Genomic DNA, 15,290 nt, shown 5'->3' on the forward strand with positions numbered 1-15,290 from the left:
AAGTACTGGAGTATATTTTTGTAGCATCCTCACATACCACCTAAAACAAACATGAATTTAATTTGTAAATGAAAATACTATTTTTTTAAAAAACAATCTACCTGTTGAGGAACACTAACTGTCATTGCTTTGAGATACTAGAGTTCAGGAAGACAAGACAGAAGTAAAAGGGGGTGTAGGAAGGATGAGGGAATTGGCTTTGCTAAATCACTTAGTATTACTATCTATGGAAATGGATTCAGCATGATGAAGTGGTTCTAGTACTGGACTAGGATTCTGGAGGCCAGAGTTTTAATCTTAAATAGCCACGGAAACCTACTGCTGACCTTGGGTCACATTCTCTCAGCCTCAGATGGGAATCCCCTCCTCTGAACAAACCTTACCATGACAACTGTATGATAGGTTTGCCTATTTGTCATCATAAGTCATTAACTATTTGCTGGCACAAAATGCAAATGGAAAGGTGTTGCTTAAGTTCATGGCTGGTAGCCAAAATGCAAACTTTCTGGCAGGCAGCTTTGTGGTTTCAACCATCTGTCCCTGTACCTAGCATTATCTATCGTTCTTGTGTTCTCTGGTCAGGATGAGGTAACATAATTTAACTCAGGGGCACAAGCAGGAATACCCTTCATATGCCTCTCTGCCCGTTATTTCTAGTCACATGGCTGTCACATGCATGTTTAGTGAAATCAGATTCCACTCCAGAAACTTCTGGGAATTTCCACCAAATTTTCAACTGAAATATACCGAGTCAAGATAAATGTTAAACAGAATGAATAGTCAAAAGACAGCAAAGTGCCTGAATCGTTAAGAAACTGTTCGTTTGGGTGAGCAGCATGATCACCTCTCTATTTGGGGGAGGAACTATAGCTCCATGTTAGAAGAAAGATTTTGCATATACAAAGATACAAGAACGATATTGGGAAACACTTCTGCAGAGCACAGACCAGAGAAAAGAATTATGCATCTCCTGCCCAGGTGTTACCTACTTTAAACAGGGGTGGTAGGTTAAATAAGAGTTGTTAGTGCTGAAAATCGACAGGGATATCAGTTATGCTCCACAGCAGGGATCAACCAATTTTTGCCTCTCAACCCCACTTGGGCCACACCTGCCTATCCAGGCATGCAATAACCTGTTCCTTCAGCAACAGACTGACAGTCTGTGTTGTGCTTAGTTTTCATGAACTACAGAAATAATTTTATCATAATTTTTCAGTATTCCAGGTTTTTTTTTTGAAAGATAGCACAAATATGAAAAAGCAGTAACCGAATTATAAAACTAAAGTGTATTTAAAAATTAAAATAGCCATCACCATTTCCAAATTGTCCTCTCCTTTGAAATAATAAGATCATAATATTAAAATAATTTGCCCTATAAGGCTATGGTTGAAATTATGATGTACTTTCCTATACACAAAACAGTCTCTATGAACATAAACTAGCTTTTTGTGTTTTGGCTTCTAATGTGTTTTTCTAGAGCAATATATTGTAAGGAATTCTTCCCTCAAGCTGCAAATTTCAATTTTAACATAATCCAAGAATGCATTGTATTGATGATTTGTAAGGAATGTGTAGCTGAAATGCATATCTAAGTTCTCGTGAGTTTCTAGAACATGGTCAAGTTGTTTTTTTTCAGGAGTCCAAAAGCAGACAAGAGCTTTCCACTGTTAACAAGTCACACAGAAGTTACATTCAGGTGAAGAATCTTAAAAAACTTCAAAAGCCCTGTTCATAAAGGCTGTTTGTTTCTAAAATGCAGCTTTCACACGAACCTTAAATACAATAAAATCTATGTTGCTTAGTAATATTGAAAGCCAACTAGTATACTAGTGTGTATTGAAAGCCAACTAGTGTGTATTTTGGAAATCACATTCAAGTATAAAACCTGCAAACATTTTGGCCCACATTTTAATATGTTGTTCGGATTGAGACATATAAATGCACATTAGACATTTCGCAAACTGTCAAAGTAAGATTTACATGGAAAACTGTGTGCTTGTTAAATTATCAAATTAAAACGGGAGCGGGCACTTGAATTTATTTTTGAAATAAATTCCTCTTCACAAAAATACTATTCATCTGTACTTATTCAAAATATTTTTCAAATTTAATTTTCACATTTTTTTCTGGAGTGATTTTAAGGATAGATCAAACAAAGTTATTGCAAAGAACACCAATCCAGTGTTTCGGCTTTTTAAAATTAGTCTTTTGAAAATGTACATAGTGTCCGGAGTACTTCCTTTACTGGATGGACAGTGTAGCTAGAGCCCCAGGAAAAAGTTAGATTTCTTCTCCTTCTAGTATTGCATTTGAAGGGAGCTTATACTGATCTGTTTGACAATGGGCCAAAAAAGACTGAAGAGCCTTACGGAATAGAGCAGAATTGTACAGCAATTTCAAAATTCAAATAATTTTGAGCAGTGCATATCATGTATCTACTGATCATTTTCAGAAACAGGAATTCATGTAAGATAAGAACTGGAACCCTGCTGATACACTATGTTGTTGCTCTAACAGCCAACTGTTCTCGTGTACTTCATTTTTACCTAGCTTACACAGCTGCTGCAAAAGAAGGCCTTTGTCAAGAGAATGTTTTGAAAACCCCGTTTCTTCAAAGCCCAGGTTCCTTGTAGGTCTTCACAGCTAAACATTTTCTGGGATGGCTGGTCGGAATGAGTTGTAGCAGATGAACCAAGCAACTTTCTTTCGATAAGTGTAGCCACTGCATCAGCAGTCTTCTTACTACTACTGGTGAATGCAACACCTATGCTGATGTCGGTATTCAAGGGTATCTCAGCAAAGCTGAATTACCATTGATTGATATTTTGACCTGTATAGTTCCATCAACACATATGATTGATAGAATACAAACCAATCTACAGCCAACATTATAAGAAAACCTGCAGTTACAGTAGAATTCTGAAAATCCACAGGTCTTGCCAAACAGTACAGAATGGAATTGTTACTTATATGAAGTCTTGATCACACTCTGCAGCCTGCAGTTATTTTTGTGATAAACTTCACATAGATAAAACAATGTTATCACATTACTTTGTCCAATCATAGTATTCCCTGAAAGGATTATAGGGAATGTCACAAATAGCTGGATGGCCCTATTCAAGAGATCGACAAGGGTGAACAGCTATGTTCATGTTCTACAAGTTCCTTATAGAAATTCCAGTTTCTTTTGAGCTTTGAACTACATAGATGGAGGTCATTCTGAACAACAAGCTGGAAATTCACTTTATCCAACTTGTAAAGAAGCATAAGCTTACTTACATTTCCCTTTTGCTCTAATTTTTAAAACATCATTCTACCTGCAGGCATTTCTCCTGAGGGAGAATATTTTCAGGCCACACAGGCAAGACCAGGTGGGAAATGCGGCTCCACAGACCACTCAACTTGTCTATGTCCATGTGGTTATAAGAACCAGGCATATTAGAGTTGGTAAACTTCATCTGGAGGAAATCCCTTACTTTCGTCTCTACATCCAACAGGCGAAGATTTTTTTGTAGAGACTCCTCTTCCAGGAGAACAGTTAAAAGTAGAGCCACATCCTTAAATGCTGCGTGTTCGTGGTCACAGTACTTGTAGAAGATCAGGGTGGAACCTGCAGGTAGCAACTCAAAGCGATGCACAACAGCTGCTTTCTTGCCTCCCTGGAATCCAGAGCTCAACATTTCATCGACACTGAATTTGACAGTATCACTGTCAAGAGTGGCTTTTCTGGCCCCATCAATTCTTATTGTGGCAGCACTCAGAGATGACGAGAAGGCATCAGCAATCTGATTGCTTAAACATTTCAGAGAATTTTCAGCCTCTTTTGCAGCAGTAAGCAGTAAGATAGCTGGCTCCAAATGAGGTTGAGAAAAGTTGAGACGTTTTTCAAAGGCGGTCTGGATTCTCTTCCACACCTGTTTATCTTGACTTGGGTAGTTGTTCATGAGTTCTTTCATCTGGTTCTGGAATGCTTGCAGGGCTTTATCACTCTCCAGAGTATGAGGAGGTGTATATTGAAATGCATACCACCCACCAGCAGCAATGCAAGCTACTAGAAGTATCAGGATCATAAAAAGTGAATATACCCCATCAGACTGTGTAGAACCTAATGCACACAACCAAGGGAGAGAGAGTGGTAAGTAATGCATCAGTTTCATTATTAGAAATTTGTAATTTTAGTTACTCCAGCCAATCTTCAATATAACCATTTCAGATGTGGTGGCACATTATGGATAATTGGACTACCCAGAAATGCTTCAATCTTGGTAAAACGTACTTCAAAAAGCCCTAATTTAGATTCATGTTTATATGAAAACATTCATAACTGAAATCTGAAGATTCTGAAAATCCTTTTAACATATATAACACTAGTAGTCAGCTTGGTCAATTGTTAGTAACTTCTGTACATTCTCTGAAATTTGTCAATGCAATTTGTAAGCCTGCTGGGCAAATTAATGTTTTGTAAGCGACTCTGAGCATCTTTATGGCTTAAGAGCAGATTATGAATACTTTAAATAAATAAATGAACAAATAGGTTTATTTCTGCTAGGTAAGAATTACTTTCTTGAGTCAAAAACCCATCAGATTCAACCAGATTCTCTCTTTTTTGAGCGAGAAGACACTTCTCACAAAACAATATGTTGCATATTGTTACTAGACTGTAATTTTAATGTAAGATCACAAGCAAATTAAAAGAATATTAAACAGCATATTAAAATATATTTAATATAATTTAAATGTTTAGCATTAAACTACGAGACACAGCCACAACGAGGTGTAGTCCAGAGGAAAGGTGAAGTCTTACTTTTGGGCACCTTTTGCGGAAGCTTCTTCAGTATAGGAGCTTAAATTAGAAGCAGAAAGAAAATATTAAAGTTAAAAATCCAATTATCATTAACTTTAGGATAAAGTAGCATACTATAAGATGAAGACATGTTTAGATTTACTATAGCACGGTTCAAGCAATGCAAAGTGTGAACAGCATGTGATGCAGACACATATCTTCTCTTGAGTACTCAAATTGTCTAAATTGCAGTCAGCCCTCTGTATTCACAGATTCAACCATCCATGGCCTGAAAATACCTACCCCACCCCCCCCAAAAAAACCCCAAAAGCCCAATTTTCCATTTTATATAAGTGAAGCTACTTTCTACATATATTTATTTATAATACGAGTTGTGCATCCACTGAGGGTCCTGAAACCAAAGCCCAGCAGATACCAAGGGCCCACATCAATGGGATGTGCAACAATTCACAAAACTAGGAAGTGACAAGTACGGTAGTTCTGCAACAGATTTAGTGAGAAAACCATTATTTAAAAATCTCTCCTCCCCCTCCCCCCCCCCCCCCCCCGCAAATGCAGAGAGAAATTACCACACTTCAAAATTTAAATGTTGTAAAAGAGAAATTAATATCATAAATAAAGAATCTGTGTTAGATATGTAAGATTTTTATTGATCCCCACCAAAACCTCTCCCCAAATTCTACAAACATAGTATTACTTGGGCAAGTAATATTCAGAGGTAGTTTTCCCAGTTTCTTCCTCTGAAATCAAAAATCTATACTTGCTCTTCATAAAACTTTAGCCTGAAGGTATGAACATGAATGACCAAATATGAAACATGCAAATGACCAACACACATACAGATAGTAGCTGCATACATACGTTGTATTTTGGCCCTCAAATCTGTCTTCTGATAATGATCTGGTGACTTCTGAACAGAATGCAGTGACCCTAAGAAAAAGCATAGGGATTTTTAAAAGCCCACAGTTTATTTATTTATTGTGTCGGAAGCAACTTGAGGGCACAGTTATAATGTATTTTTAAAAACACAGTCAAAATTAAAAACTTGATATTATAATAAATTTCCTTTGACCAGAAGCTGGCCACTTGTAGTGCCTCTGGTGTCACTGTGAGAAAGCTCAGAGTTGTATTAGAGGTATAAAGAACAAATATGCCCTCTCTTTTAAGTCTACGTCCAAATGAGATCTGATCCAGTTTTGTGTCTGTGTACACACGTACCACAACAACTGGAGATGTTATTCCCAAATATAATGTTTACTGTGAAATAGTTCACATTTGATGACTAGCAGATTTACTCTGCAAACTATGCGAATTTCTACAAAATTGAACATTAGATTTAAAACATCACAGTTTAAGCTGTTAAGTTGTAAATAAATAACTATTGCAGTAAGCAAGGGTGAAAGAGATAAATGTTACATTTTATTAAGTTATGTCTGCTATGAATTTGAGAAATAGTATTCCAAATTTCAGGTTTGCTCTTATCACTTCATTGGTTTCAATTTCTGAAAAAAAGTTAGAAATGTTTCTTCCCTTAAAAACATACGCCAAAGAATATTAAGACTTTAGAATACCGCATAACTAGTTTTGTTTCACTAGATTTAACATGGTTACATTTCTTAAATTTGAAAGAAAAATTATCCAACCTGGTTTGTTAACTGTGGAATCTTTGACTTGGCCATAAGAAAATCCTATTGAAACAAGAAATTATGCATTAATAATCGATCTAGTCTATTCTCCAATAAGGACAACATTGTTTGCATAATGCCACAATGGAAAAACTACATTTATTTCAGCTTCTATCTTTCTACGCCACTTGGAGCTGCAGTATAAAGCTCAGTTTCAGGATACAAGTAAAGGAATAAATATAGTATCTGGTCATCAATTAGAATCTCAGACTATCTACTTACAAGTCTTCTACATTATAGCATGATGTACTTGCTATAAGTGTTGGGATTACCATTCTGGAGACGAGGGTTCAAAGCCCTGCCTAGCCATGGATATCCATAGGCAGGTCACACTCTCTCAGCCTCAAGGAAAAGACAAAACTTTAAAAACTTTCTAAATATACCTATTCTGCCTTCTTTTTAAAATATGAACTGTTTGTTTAAACCAGTGGTTCTCAACCTTTTTAATGCCGTGACCCCTTAATACAGTTCCTCATGTTGTGGTGATCCCCAACCATAAAGTTATATTTGTTGCTACTTCATAACTCTACTTTTGCTACTGTTATGAATCACAATGTAAATATCTGATATGCAGGATGTATTTTCATAGTGATTAATCACAAAAGCAATATGTTTGGGGGAGTTGGCACAACAGATGATGGGATTTGCAGTACCTTCAACAACAATGAAATTGAACCAAACTTGGAATACAGAAGTCCCATAGCCAACAGAAAATACTGTAGAGGTTTGGAGAAAACAGATATTAACATTTGAGAGTTGGAGTTACTTGGATTTATAATTCACCTGCAATCAAAGAGCATTCTGAACACCTTCTCGTTATCTTGCTTAGTACGATGACCATCTCGGCTTTGCTGGCTCTCTGGGTGCCACATTCTGCCTCGGAGCCTGAGCCCGCGCTCCTCCTTCCCACACCACAGGGCTACCCTGAGACCAACAATGGAACGCCTCCACCACCAAATACCAGCTTGAGCCGGGCTTACCTTCTTCCTCCTCGTTTTGCTGGGCGTGATAATCACCCTGCCTAGCTGCCTCTCTCTGGGCTCTGCATCCCGCCCCGGAGCCTGGAGGCGGCGCCCAGAGAGAAGCAGCAAGGCTGGGGTGATCAGCGCACGCAGGAAGACGAGGAGAAGGAGGCCTCCACCGTTGAGCACTAGCCTGAGCCCAGCTTCCCTTCTTCCTCCTCATCTTCCTGGGTGCGATGACCACCCTGGCCTTGCTGCCTCTGATGTTCATTCTGCCCAGAAAGACAAGGAGGAGGACGGGAAGCCTGGCTAAGGGCAGTGCTTGGTGGAGGTGGCCTGGGAGGGCTCTGGAGCAGCCACACACACACCCGGGGAGAAGAAGGGGTGATACTGTGGCCTCCTGCCTGCGACCAAGCCCCTCAAGGTGGGTGGCAGCCGAGACGCCCCATGATGAACAGAAAACACTAGAGGGGTTGGGGGGTGGACAACAGATGATGGGATTTGCAGTACCTTCAACCTTTTTTAGCTCTTCCCCCCATGTGGTATTGGGGGAGGGAGGGTCACTGTGGGGTGGCCCTGCCGCCGCAGGCGGTCCAGGTTACTCACCCCACAGCAGAACGTGAGCCCAGATAGAAGGGGGTGGGGAGAGAGAGATGGGCCTGCCTCCTCGCCTTCTTCTGAGTGCACCTCTGCCTCCAAGCACCACATTGCGACCTGGGGGAGGAGGGGCCAAAGGAGCAGATGTAATATCAAATTGACCCCAGGTTGAGAACCACTGGTTTAAATCTTGCTGTATTATGCTATTTTAATGCCGGTGTGGGCACTCATGGAGGACTAGAAAACCAATTATATTCCTGCTAACCTAGTGCAGGTTAAAATAATGCTATTAACTCAAACTAGAAGAGATGCAATGATCACTTCTGGTCATTTTTTTTTTTTGGTGGGAACTGTTTCGAGGTGATGACCCCTCTTCCTTGCAAAAAAAAAAAAAAGGGAAAAAAGAGGTTTAAAATTTTCAAATGTCAGAGGGATTAGTGGGTATTGCAATGGCCATAACAGATCTTCTCAAAAGCTGCAGCTGAGTTGCATGTTGACAATGCCCATCAAATTTTAAGCTGTTCTTGTAGCTAGTTAGTAACACATGCCTTGATTGCATTCAGCTGGGTTTACCATAACACATTGGAAAACTGTAAGGGAGACTCTGTGGGTCCAAAATCCTGTAGCCAGGCTGCTGACTTGGACTAATTACAGGGAACACTTAACTCCTCTACAAAAACAGCTTAATGGCTACTAGTTTGTTTTTGGACACAACTCAGAGCTAATTATGGTCTTAAATTCCTAAGTCTAGTCTGGGGCTTTAAAAACTTTTTTTACTTGTGACTTGGCCAGAGAATTTTTACATCTCCACGTGTATACAGGTACATAAAAATAAGTATAAAAACCAAAAATTTACTGAAAATAAACATGCTGATTTACCCTTTTGTGTACAACAGACATTTTCTGTAGAGCCCACTGTAAATACTCCACGCTTTTGCTAACAAATTTGTATAAATGTACTGTGTTCTAAAACCTTTTACTATTGCCAAATTTTTTGTGACCCCAACACTGAACTAAATGGACCCTATTTGTGTTTAGGACCCACAGTATAATAAGTAGTCTAGATTATCTGAAAAATCATATACACACTTGCCCAAGTCTTAGGAACCTCATGGGAAAGCTTTTGTATGGTCTCAGCATTGACACAGCTTAGGACATGTAAGAGGGCCTTCTTAGGACCTACTCCAAAGCTCGACTTCCTGCCACAGAGGGCTAGTCTGGTCCCCACTATGTTCTTTTTGCGTGTAGGTAAAGGTCTTTTTATTTAAATAACATATGGAAATTGTGCTGTAAATACATTTATCTGATTGGACTGTTGTACTTCACATTTACCTGTCCTTGGGCTTCTCCTAATAGCAGGTCGAACAAGCTTAGAGTCATCTGCAATTCCAAAGATGTTTGGGCTTTCTATCAAAGGAAACAAAGTAAGAATGTAAGAAATTCCACTATCAAATAGCTACAAAAATGAGAAAAGCATATTAAATTACCACCAAATAATGAGAAAATTTGCTTCTTATAATGGATAAATATAATAACATCATATACAGTATTCTACAAAAGCATAAATAAATGCATGGGATTAAATCTAATTGTTCCTGCCGGAAAAATAATTTCATCAAGCCAATTAAGCAACATTTAAAAGTAACTGATGTATTCCGCATTAACTTCCTACATCTCTGAATGTAATGAGATCCTAAAAGTACAACCTTTAAAGTCACTGAAAGGGGCAAACATCATTGTTCATTCTGTGAAAGGACCATCCTGTTGAATCAACCAAGTTCAAACACAATAGATAGTTGATAATCTCGATAATCAAGACAACTAAAGATTACCTGTTTGTGTTTGGCCATTTGAGGGTTTTTTGACTGGTTTCCTTTGAACTTTGGTCAGAGAAGGCTCATCTTCAAAATTCAGAAGAAATCAATTAGAAATGAAATAGTAAATAACAAATATAATAGGTAGAAGTATAATGAAACAGGTTAGAATTCAAAATACAATCCAGAGGCCCGTTTTTACTATTTCCCAACTGTTTCTAGTTATTTTCATACTATGATTTTCTGCACATTTCCTTTTTCTCATCAATGAGATCCTTTCCTTGATATACCATAAGGCGTTCCTTTTCATTGCAAAAGCAGAATTTACAAAAGTAGAAACTAGGGGGATCTGACAGTTTTCATTGTTAGTTTGAAAATGGGTACATGAGGTCCTCCACATAATTTTGGTGTACAATACTAGCAGCCTCTTGTCATATCCAGTAATGAGGGATCATGGGAGCTGCAATCTCAACATTTAGAGATCTGCACACAGCTTGTTTCAGTTGCTCCTTATCTTATGTAAAATTTGATAGAGACAGGCTACTCATCTGCAAGTCTATCTTTCAGTTTCTCCTATCACCACCTCATGCTGAGAAGTATAATTTTCACATCCAGAGATTTAGAAAACAATATAGGAACGTGTCAAAAATAAACTTGATTTCTGAATTTTCCAGAAACAATAATAAAACATAAACTTGACAACCCATATTGTATTGCAGGGTTTTGGCTAACCTAGAGATGAAGCGATGTAAATCGTAAAAGGAAACAATAAAGTCACTAGATACATCTTTTCTTCCAAACAACTAGATACATCTTTTCTTCCAAATAACATATTTACACAGGAGTGAGACTTGGATGGAATGTGTGTAATAATAAATAAAATGTATTATTATTATTGCCCGCCTTCCTGACAGCTTAAGGAGGGGTACAACAAAATCAGAACATATACAAAGAAAGGCATAGTTTAGTAGTGGACACTATGCAGTTTAGTAGCGTATTAGTAGTGGACACTATATAAATGTAGGTTTTGATAGTTTTACATATCACCTGTATGTTCTATTTTGTCTTTTTCATGAATAATAAAAATCATTATAGAAAACATGAACATAAAAAAGTAAAAGGTTTCCCCTGACACTAAGTCTAGTTGTGTCCAACTCTGGGGGGCGGTACTCATCTCCATTTCTAAGGTGAAGAGCCAGCATGTGACCCACATGACTATATGGAGCGCTGTTACCTTCTCGCTGGAGCGGTACCTATTGATCTACTCACATTTGCATGTTTTTGAACTGCTAGATTGGCAGAAGCTGGAGCCAACAGCAGGAACTCACCCTGCTCCTCAGATTGAAACCGCCGACCTTTTGGTCAGCAAGTTCAGCAGCTCAGTGATTTAATCTGCTGCACCACCGGGGGTGCCTATGAATATAAAACATATACAATAAAATATATAAAAACACATTATTATAATTGAATGAATAAAAATATCCCTTTAGCTGGATGTAACTCCAACGTCTACCTCACTCCAGGTCTCCTTAATTGTTAGCACTTTGGTTACTTACTTCACTCTCTAGTTTGTAATATACACTCCATGCACTTTGGCCCAGTTTGTTTTTGTGGACTTTGTTCAGGTTTTACTTATGTTCTTTGATATCGCTGCTATTTTATTATGGCTAACATGTATAACTGTATTTTATTTTGATGTGTTTTTATTTTTCGTTTACTGTAATTTTTGGGCTTGGCCCCATTTAAGCCACCCCAAGTCCCTTCAGGGAGATGGAGGCGAGGTATAAAAATAAAGTTATTATTATTATAAAACATACACCAAACACTGGGTACAAATTTAACATATAGCAGCAATAAAATGTTAAAACTCATGACTGAAAGTTGACTGGGTAGGCCTGTCAGAAGAAATGGGTTATCAATTCTAACAAGTTGTTTAGCTGTCAGATCTCTTCTGGCAGGTCATTCCAGTCTTGTGCAGCTGATGAAAAGGTCCTGTGGGTGACAGTAACCAGTCATGTTCTGGGTGGTTGGAGTATGCATCCTGCAGAGAACCTCAGTGTCCTAAGGGGCCATGGGTTGTACAGGAGAAGGCAATCCTGTAAGTAACCTAGAATAGTCCCAGTCCAACAACTGTGTATCTTGAGGTCTCACTCCATTCTGCATTTGAAGAAGTGGGTTAATATACACAAAAGCTCATTTTAGAATAAAAAAATACTTAGTCTTAAAGGTGCTACTATACATCCCCACCCCTTTTTTTGTATGCTGCACAGGACTAACATGTTTTTACAGGGCATGGGGGAGGGGTTGGACTAAATGGCCCTTGTGGTCTTTTCCAGCTTTATGATTCTAATATGACTACTTCTTTGAAGACTCTTACTGAAGTAACTTAATATAAACTGGAGCACATTTATTTAACTCGATCTCACAACGAAACAATATTTTAGGAGTTAACCAATACTAATTATAAATTACATGTATTTTAATACAATTTTAATTAATGTATTGTCATAGTTACACCCCATCTGACATTTAAGGAGTTCAAGGCAGGACAGCATATGGTTCTTCCAACATCCACCATTATCTTGCAACAACTTTACACAGTAAACAAGGCTGAGAGACAGATGCTTGGTAGTAGGATTGTCTAGTAAGCTTCAAGGGTGAGTAGTTAAGAGTATTTGGATCTCCTACCCAAATACTCTTAACTACTTATATCCTTTTACAGTGACACATTACCAACATGCCAAGCAGAAGTCCTCAAAATTGTTAAGCAGAGGACCAGTCCACAATCCTTCAAACTGTTGAGGGGCAGAATTATCATTTGAAAAAAAAATGAACAAATCCCTATGCACATTGCACGTCTTATTCGTAGTGCAAAAAACAACAACAACAAAAGAATAATACAATATTTAAAAATAAAAACAATTTTATGTTTTTTTAAAAATTAAAAACAACATAAACCTATCAGGATTTCAATGGGATGTGTGGGCCTGCTTCTGGCCAATGAGATAGTCAAGTTAATTAGAATTGTTGTGTGCCTTCAAATCATTTCAAACTTTGGGCGAGCCTAAGAATAAAACTAGGGGCCCCTGGTGGCACAGTGTGTTAAAGCACTGAGCTGCTGAAGTTGTGGACCAAAAGGTCCCAGGTTGAAATCCCGGGAGCGGAATGAGCGCCCGCTGTTAGCCCCAGCTCCTGCCAACCTACCGTGTTTCCCCAAAAATAAGACAGTGTCTTATATTAATTTTTGCTCCCAAAGATGTGCTAGGTCTTATTTTCAGGGGATGTCTTATTTTTCCATGAAGAAGAATTCACATTTATTGTTGAACAAAAAAATGAACATTTATTCTATACTGTACAGTAGTTGTCATCACAAACCAGCATAACCAGACAAACTGTGAATCCTATCAAGAATTTCTTGTTACTACCATTATTTCCATGTACAACTGGTATGTACATTTACCAATCCTGAATGCTCTGGTGTTCTGTTTGGCAGGCGCTGGGGATGCTTCCAAACAAAAGCATTGCTAGGCCTTACTTCAGGGAAGTCTTATATTTAGCAATTCAGCAAAACTTCTACTAGATGTTTTAGCGTATTGTTTATTGCTTGTTGTTTATACTGTTTTAATTGTTTTTAATTTGCCTTTTGTTTTGTATTGTTATATTGTGTGTTGAGGCCTTGGCCTTTGTAAGCCGCATCGAGTCCTTCGGGAGATGCTAGCGGGGTACAAATAAAGTTTAATAATAATAATAATAGGTCTTATTTTTGGGAAAACAGGGTAGCAGTTTGAAAACATGCAAATGTGAGTAGATCAATAGGTACCGCTCTGGCGGGAAGGTAACGGCACTCCATGCAGTCATGCTGGCCACATGACCTTGGAGGTGTCTACGGACAACGCCGGCTCTTCAGCTTGGAAATGGAGATGAGCACCAACCCCCAGAGTAGGTCACGACTGGACTTAACGTCAGGAGAAACCTTTACCTTTAAGACTAAACTTGGGTCGGGGGGGCAGGTAAATGACCTTGGAGGGCCGCATTGGGGACCCCTGTGTCAAAGCAATCTCTGGGCTCAGTACCTCTCCATGGTTGAAAAGACTGGAGTGTCCTACAACTGGGAAATGTCTCAAAGTGGTAAGAAAGACCAAGCGGACAGTACTTACGGTGACAGCCTTCCTCGCCTTCGGAGGAGCCGCCTTCCTCCTCCTCTTGGTCCTCCTCGTGGAGCCGCTGCTCCTCCTGGGCCTCGTCCTCCTCTTCCACCCTCCTGTATGGCGAGGGGGGATACCGCAAGCGGGAAGAGCGCAAGCGGTAGGCGGGCGCGTCGTCCTCCTGCTCCTCTCCCTCCTCCTGCAGGCCCTCTTCCCTCTCCTGCCTCGGCTTCATCCTCGCCCGCTTCCCAAACGGTGTGGCAAAAGGCCCTTCCGCCGAGAGCTCCAGCACTTCCTCAGAGAACCTCACTTCCCGCTTCTGCCGCTGTCGCCCGCGAGGATAGTGAGGAGTGGAGGTCCGGAACCGGAAGTTGCTCGTGCTACTGTTGTTGCTCCCGCTGCCATTTTGGGACGCTCTTTCCCTCAGAGGCCGCCTAGGGGTCACGTGACCGAAGAGCCTTCCTTCTTCCCCGCCCTCGGAGGGGGAGCCCGGCGCGCGCTCGCCCGCGTGCATAACGCGCCTCCCACCCAGTCCAGTCTCCTTCTGCGCCTGCGCGGCTTGCCTTTTGTTGACTCAGTAAAAGAGCACCCCCTTTTCCCTCCCAAATCTGGTTTCTTCCCTTCCGAGGGAGGCCGGCGCTAATACTCAGCCAACTGTTCCTCCGCAGGGCGCCTCTCCCCCTTCAAAGGCCTTCGGAGCCTCTCTTAGCCAGGCAAAGGAACTCCTCTCCAGCTTTCGACCGACAGCTGCTCCCGCCTCCGCTTCACTGGGCTCCACAGGGGCTTTGGTCCCACTACATGGCAGGGGTGTTGTTTGCTGTTGTTGCCCAGATGAGAAAGTGCGCTCAAGCGAAATAAAGCCCTGGCCGGACCCCGAAGCATTCCCCGGCCATGTAATCAGCAAATGAGAAAACGAGCCCGGAGTCCAGCCCATCAGCTGCTTATGGGAGAAAATAGGTCACCAGGGAAGGGAGAGATTTAAAGCACCCTCGCCTCCTTCTGAGGGCCAGGCCGAGCAAGAGCTGCAACGGCATCCTCCTCATCCACACACCTAGGGCTCTTTCACACACAATAAAATCCACATTTTCTGCTTTGAACTGGAATATGGACTCAGATATTGTGGGATTTTCTGCCTTGATATTCTGGGTTGTATGGCTGTGTGAAAGGGCCCTGGATTTGTTTTTGGGAAAAACTTCCTTGGCAACAACATGAGTGTTAAGTCCATTATCTGCAGTCACTCAGGCCCCTTCTACACTGCCAGATAAAATCCAGATTATCTGCTT

At 40.1% G+C, this 15,290-nt stretch overlaps 1 protein-coding gene across 4 annotated transcripts; it reads right to left on the reverse strand.

Moving 5' to 3' along the window:
- Positions 1-1,890: 1,890 nt before the first annotated feature.
- tor1aip1 (torsin 1A interacting protein 1) lies at positions 1,891-14,946 on the reverse strand. Of its 4 annotated transcripts, XM_062977742.1 has the most exons (8): positions 14,020-14,944; positions 9,881-9,949; positions 9,381-9,455; positions 8,058-8,165; positions 6,448-6,492; positions 5,666-5,734; positions 4,805-4,843; positions 1,891-4,105 (listed from the first exon to the last, which is right to left on the reverse strand). In XM_062977742.1, exons 1-8 carry the CDS (start codon positions 14,519-14,521, stop codon positions 3,309-3,311), a joined length of 1,704 nt encoding a protein of 567 aa, XP_062833812.1. In that variant the 5' UTR covers positions 14,522-14,944; the 3' UTR covers positions 1,891-3,308. The 4 variants fall into 4 exon arrangements, with proteins under 4 accessions (XP_062833812.1, XP_062833813.1, XP_008107120.1 ...); XM_062977743.1 differs by lacking the exon at positions 9,881-9,949 and having other exon boundaries at positions 14,020-14,946; XM_008108913.3 differs by lacking the exon at positions 8,058-8,165 and having other exon boundaries at positions 14,020-14,939.
- Between the last annotated feature and the right edge of the window lie 344 nt (positions 14,947-15,290).

Source organism: Anolis carolinensis, chromosome 4 (assembly GCF_035594765.1).
Source record: "Anolis carolinensis isolate JA03-04 chromosome 4, rAnoCar3.1.pri, whole genome shotgun sequence".
NCBI classification, from domain to species: domain Eukaryota; kingdom Metazoa; phylum Chordata; class Lepidosauria; order Squamata; family Dactyloidae; genus Anolis; species Anolis carolinensis.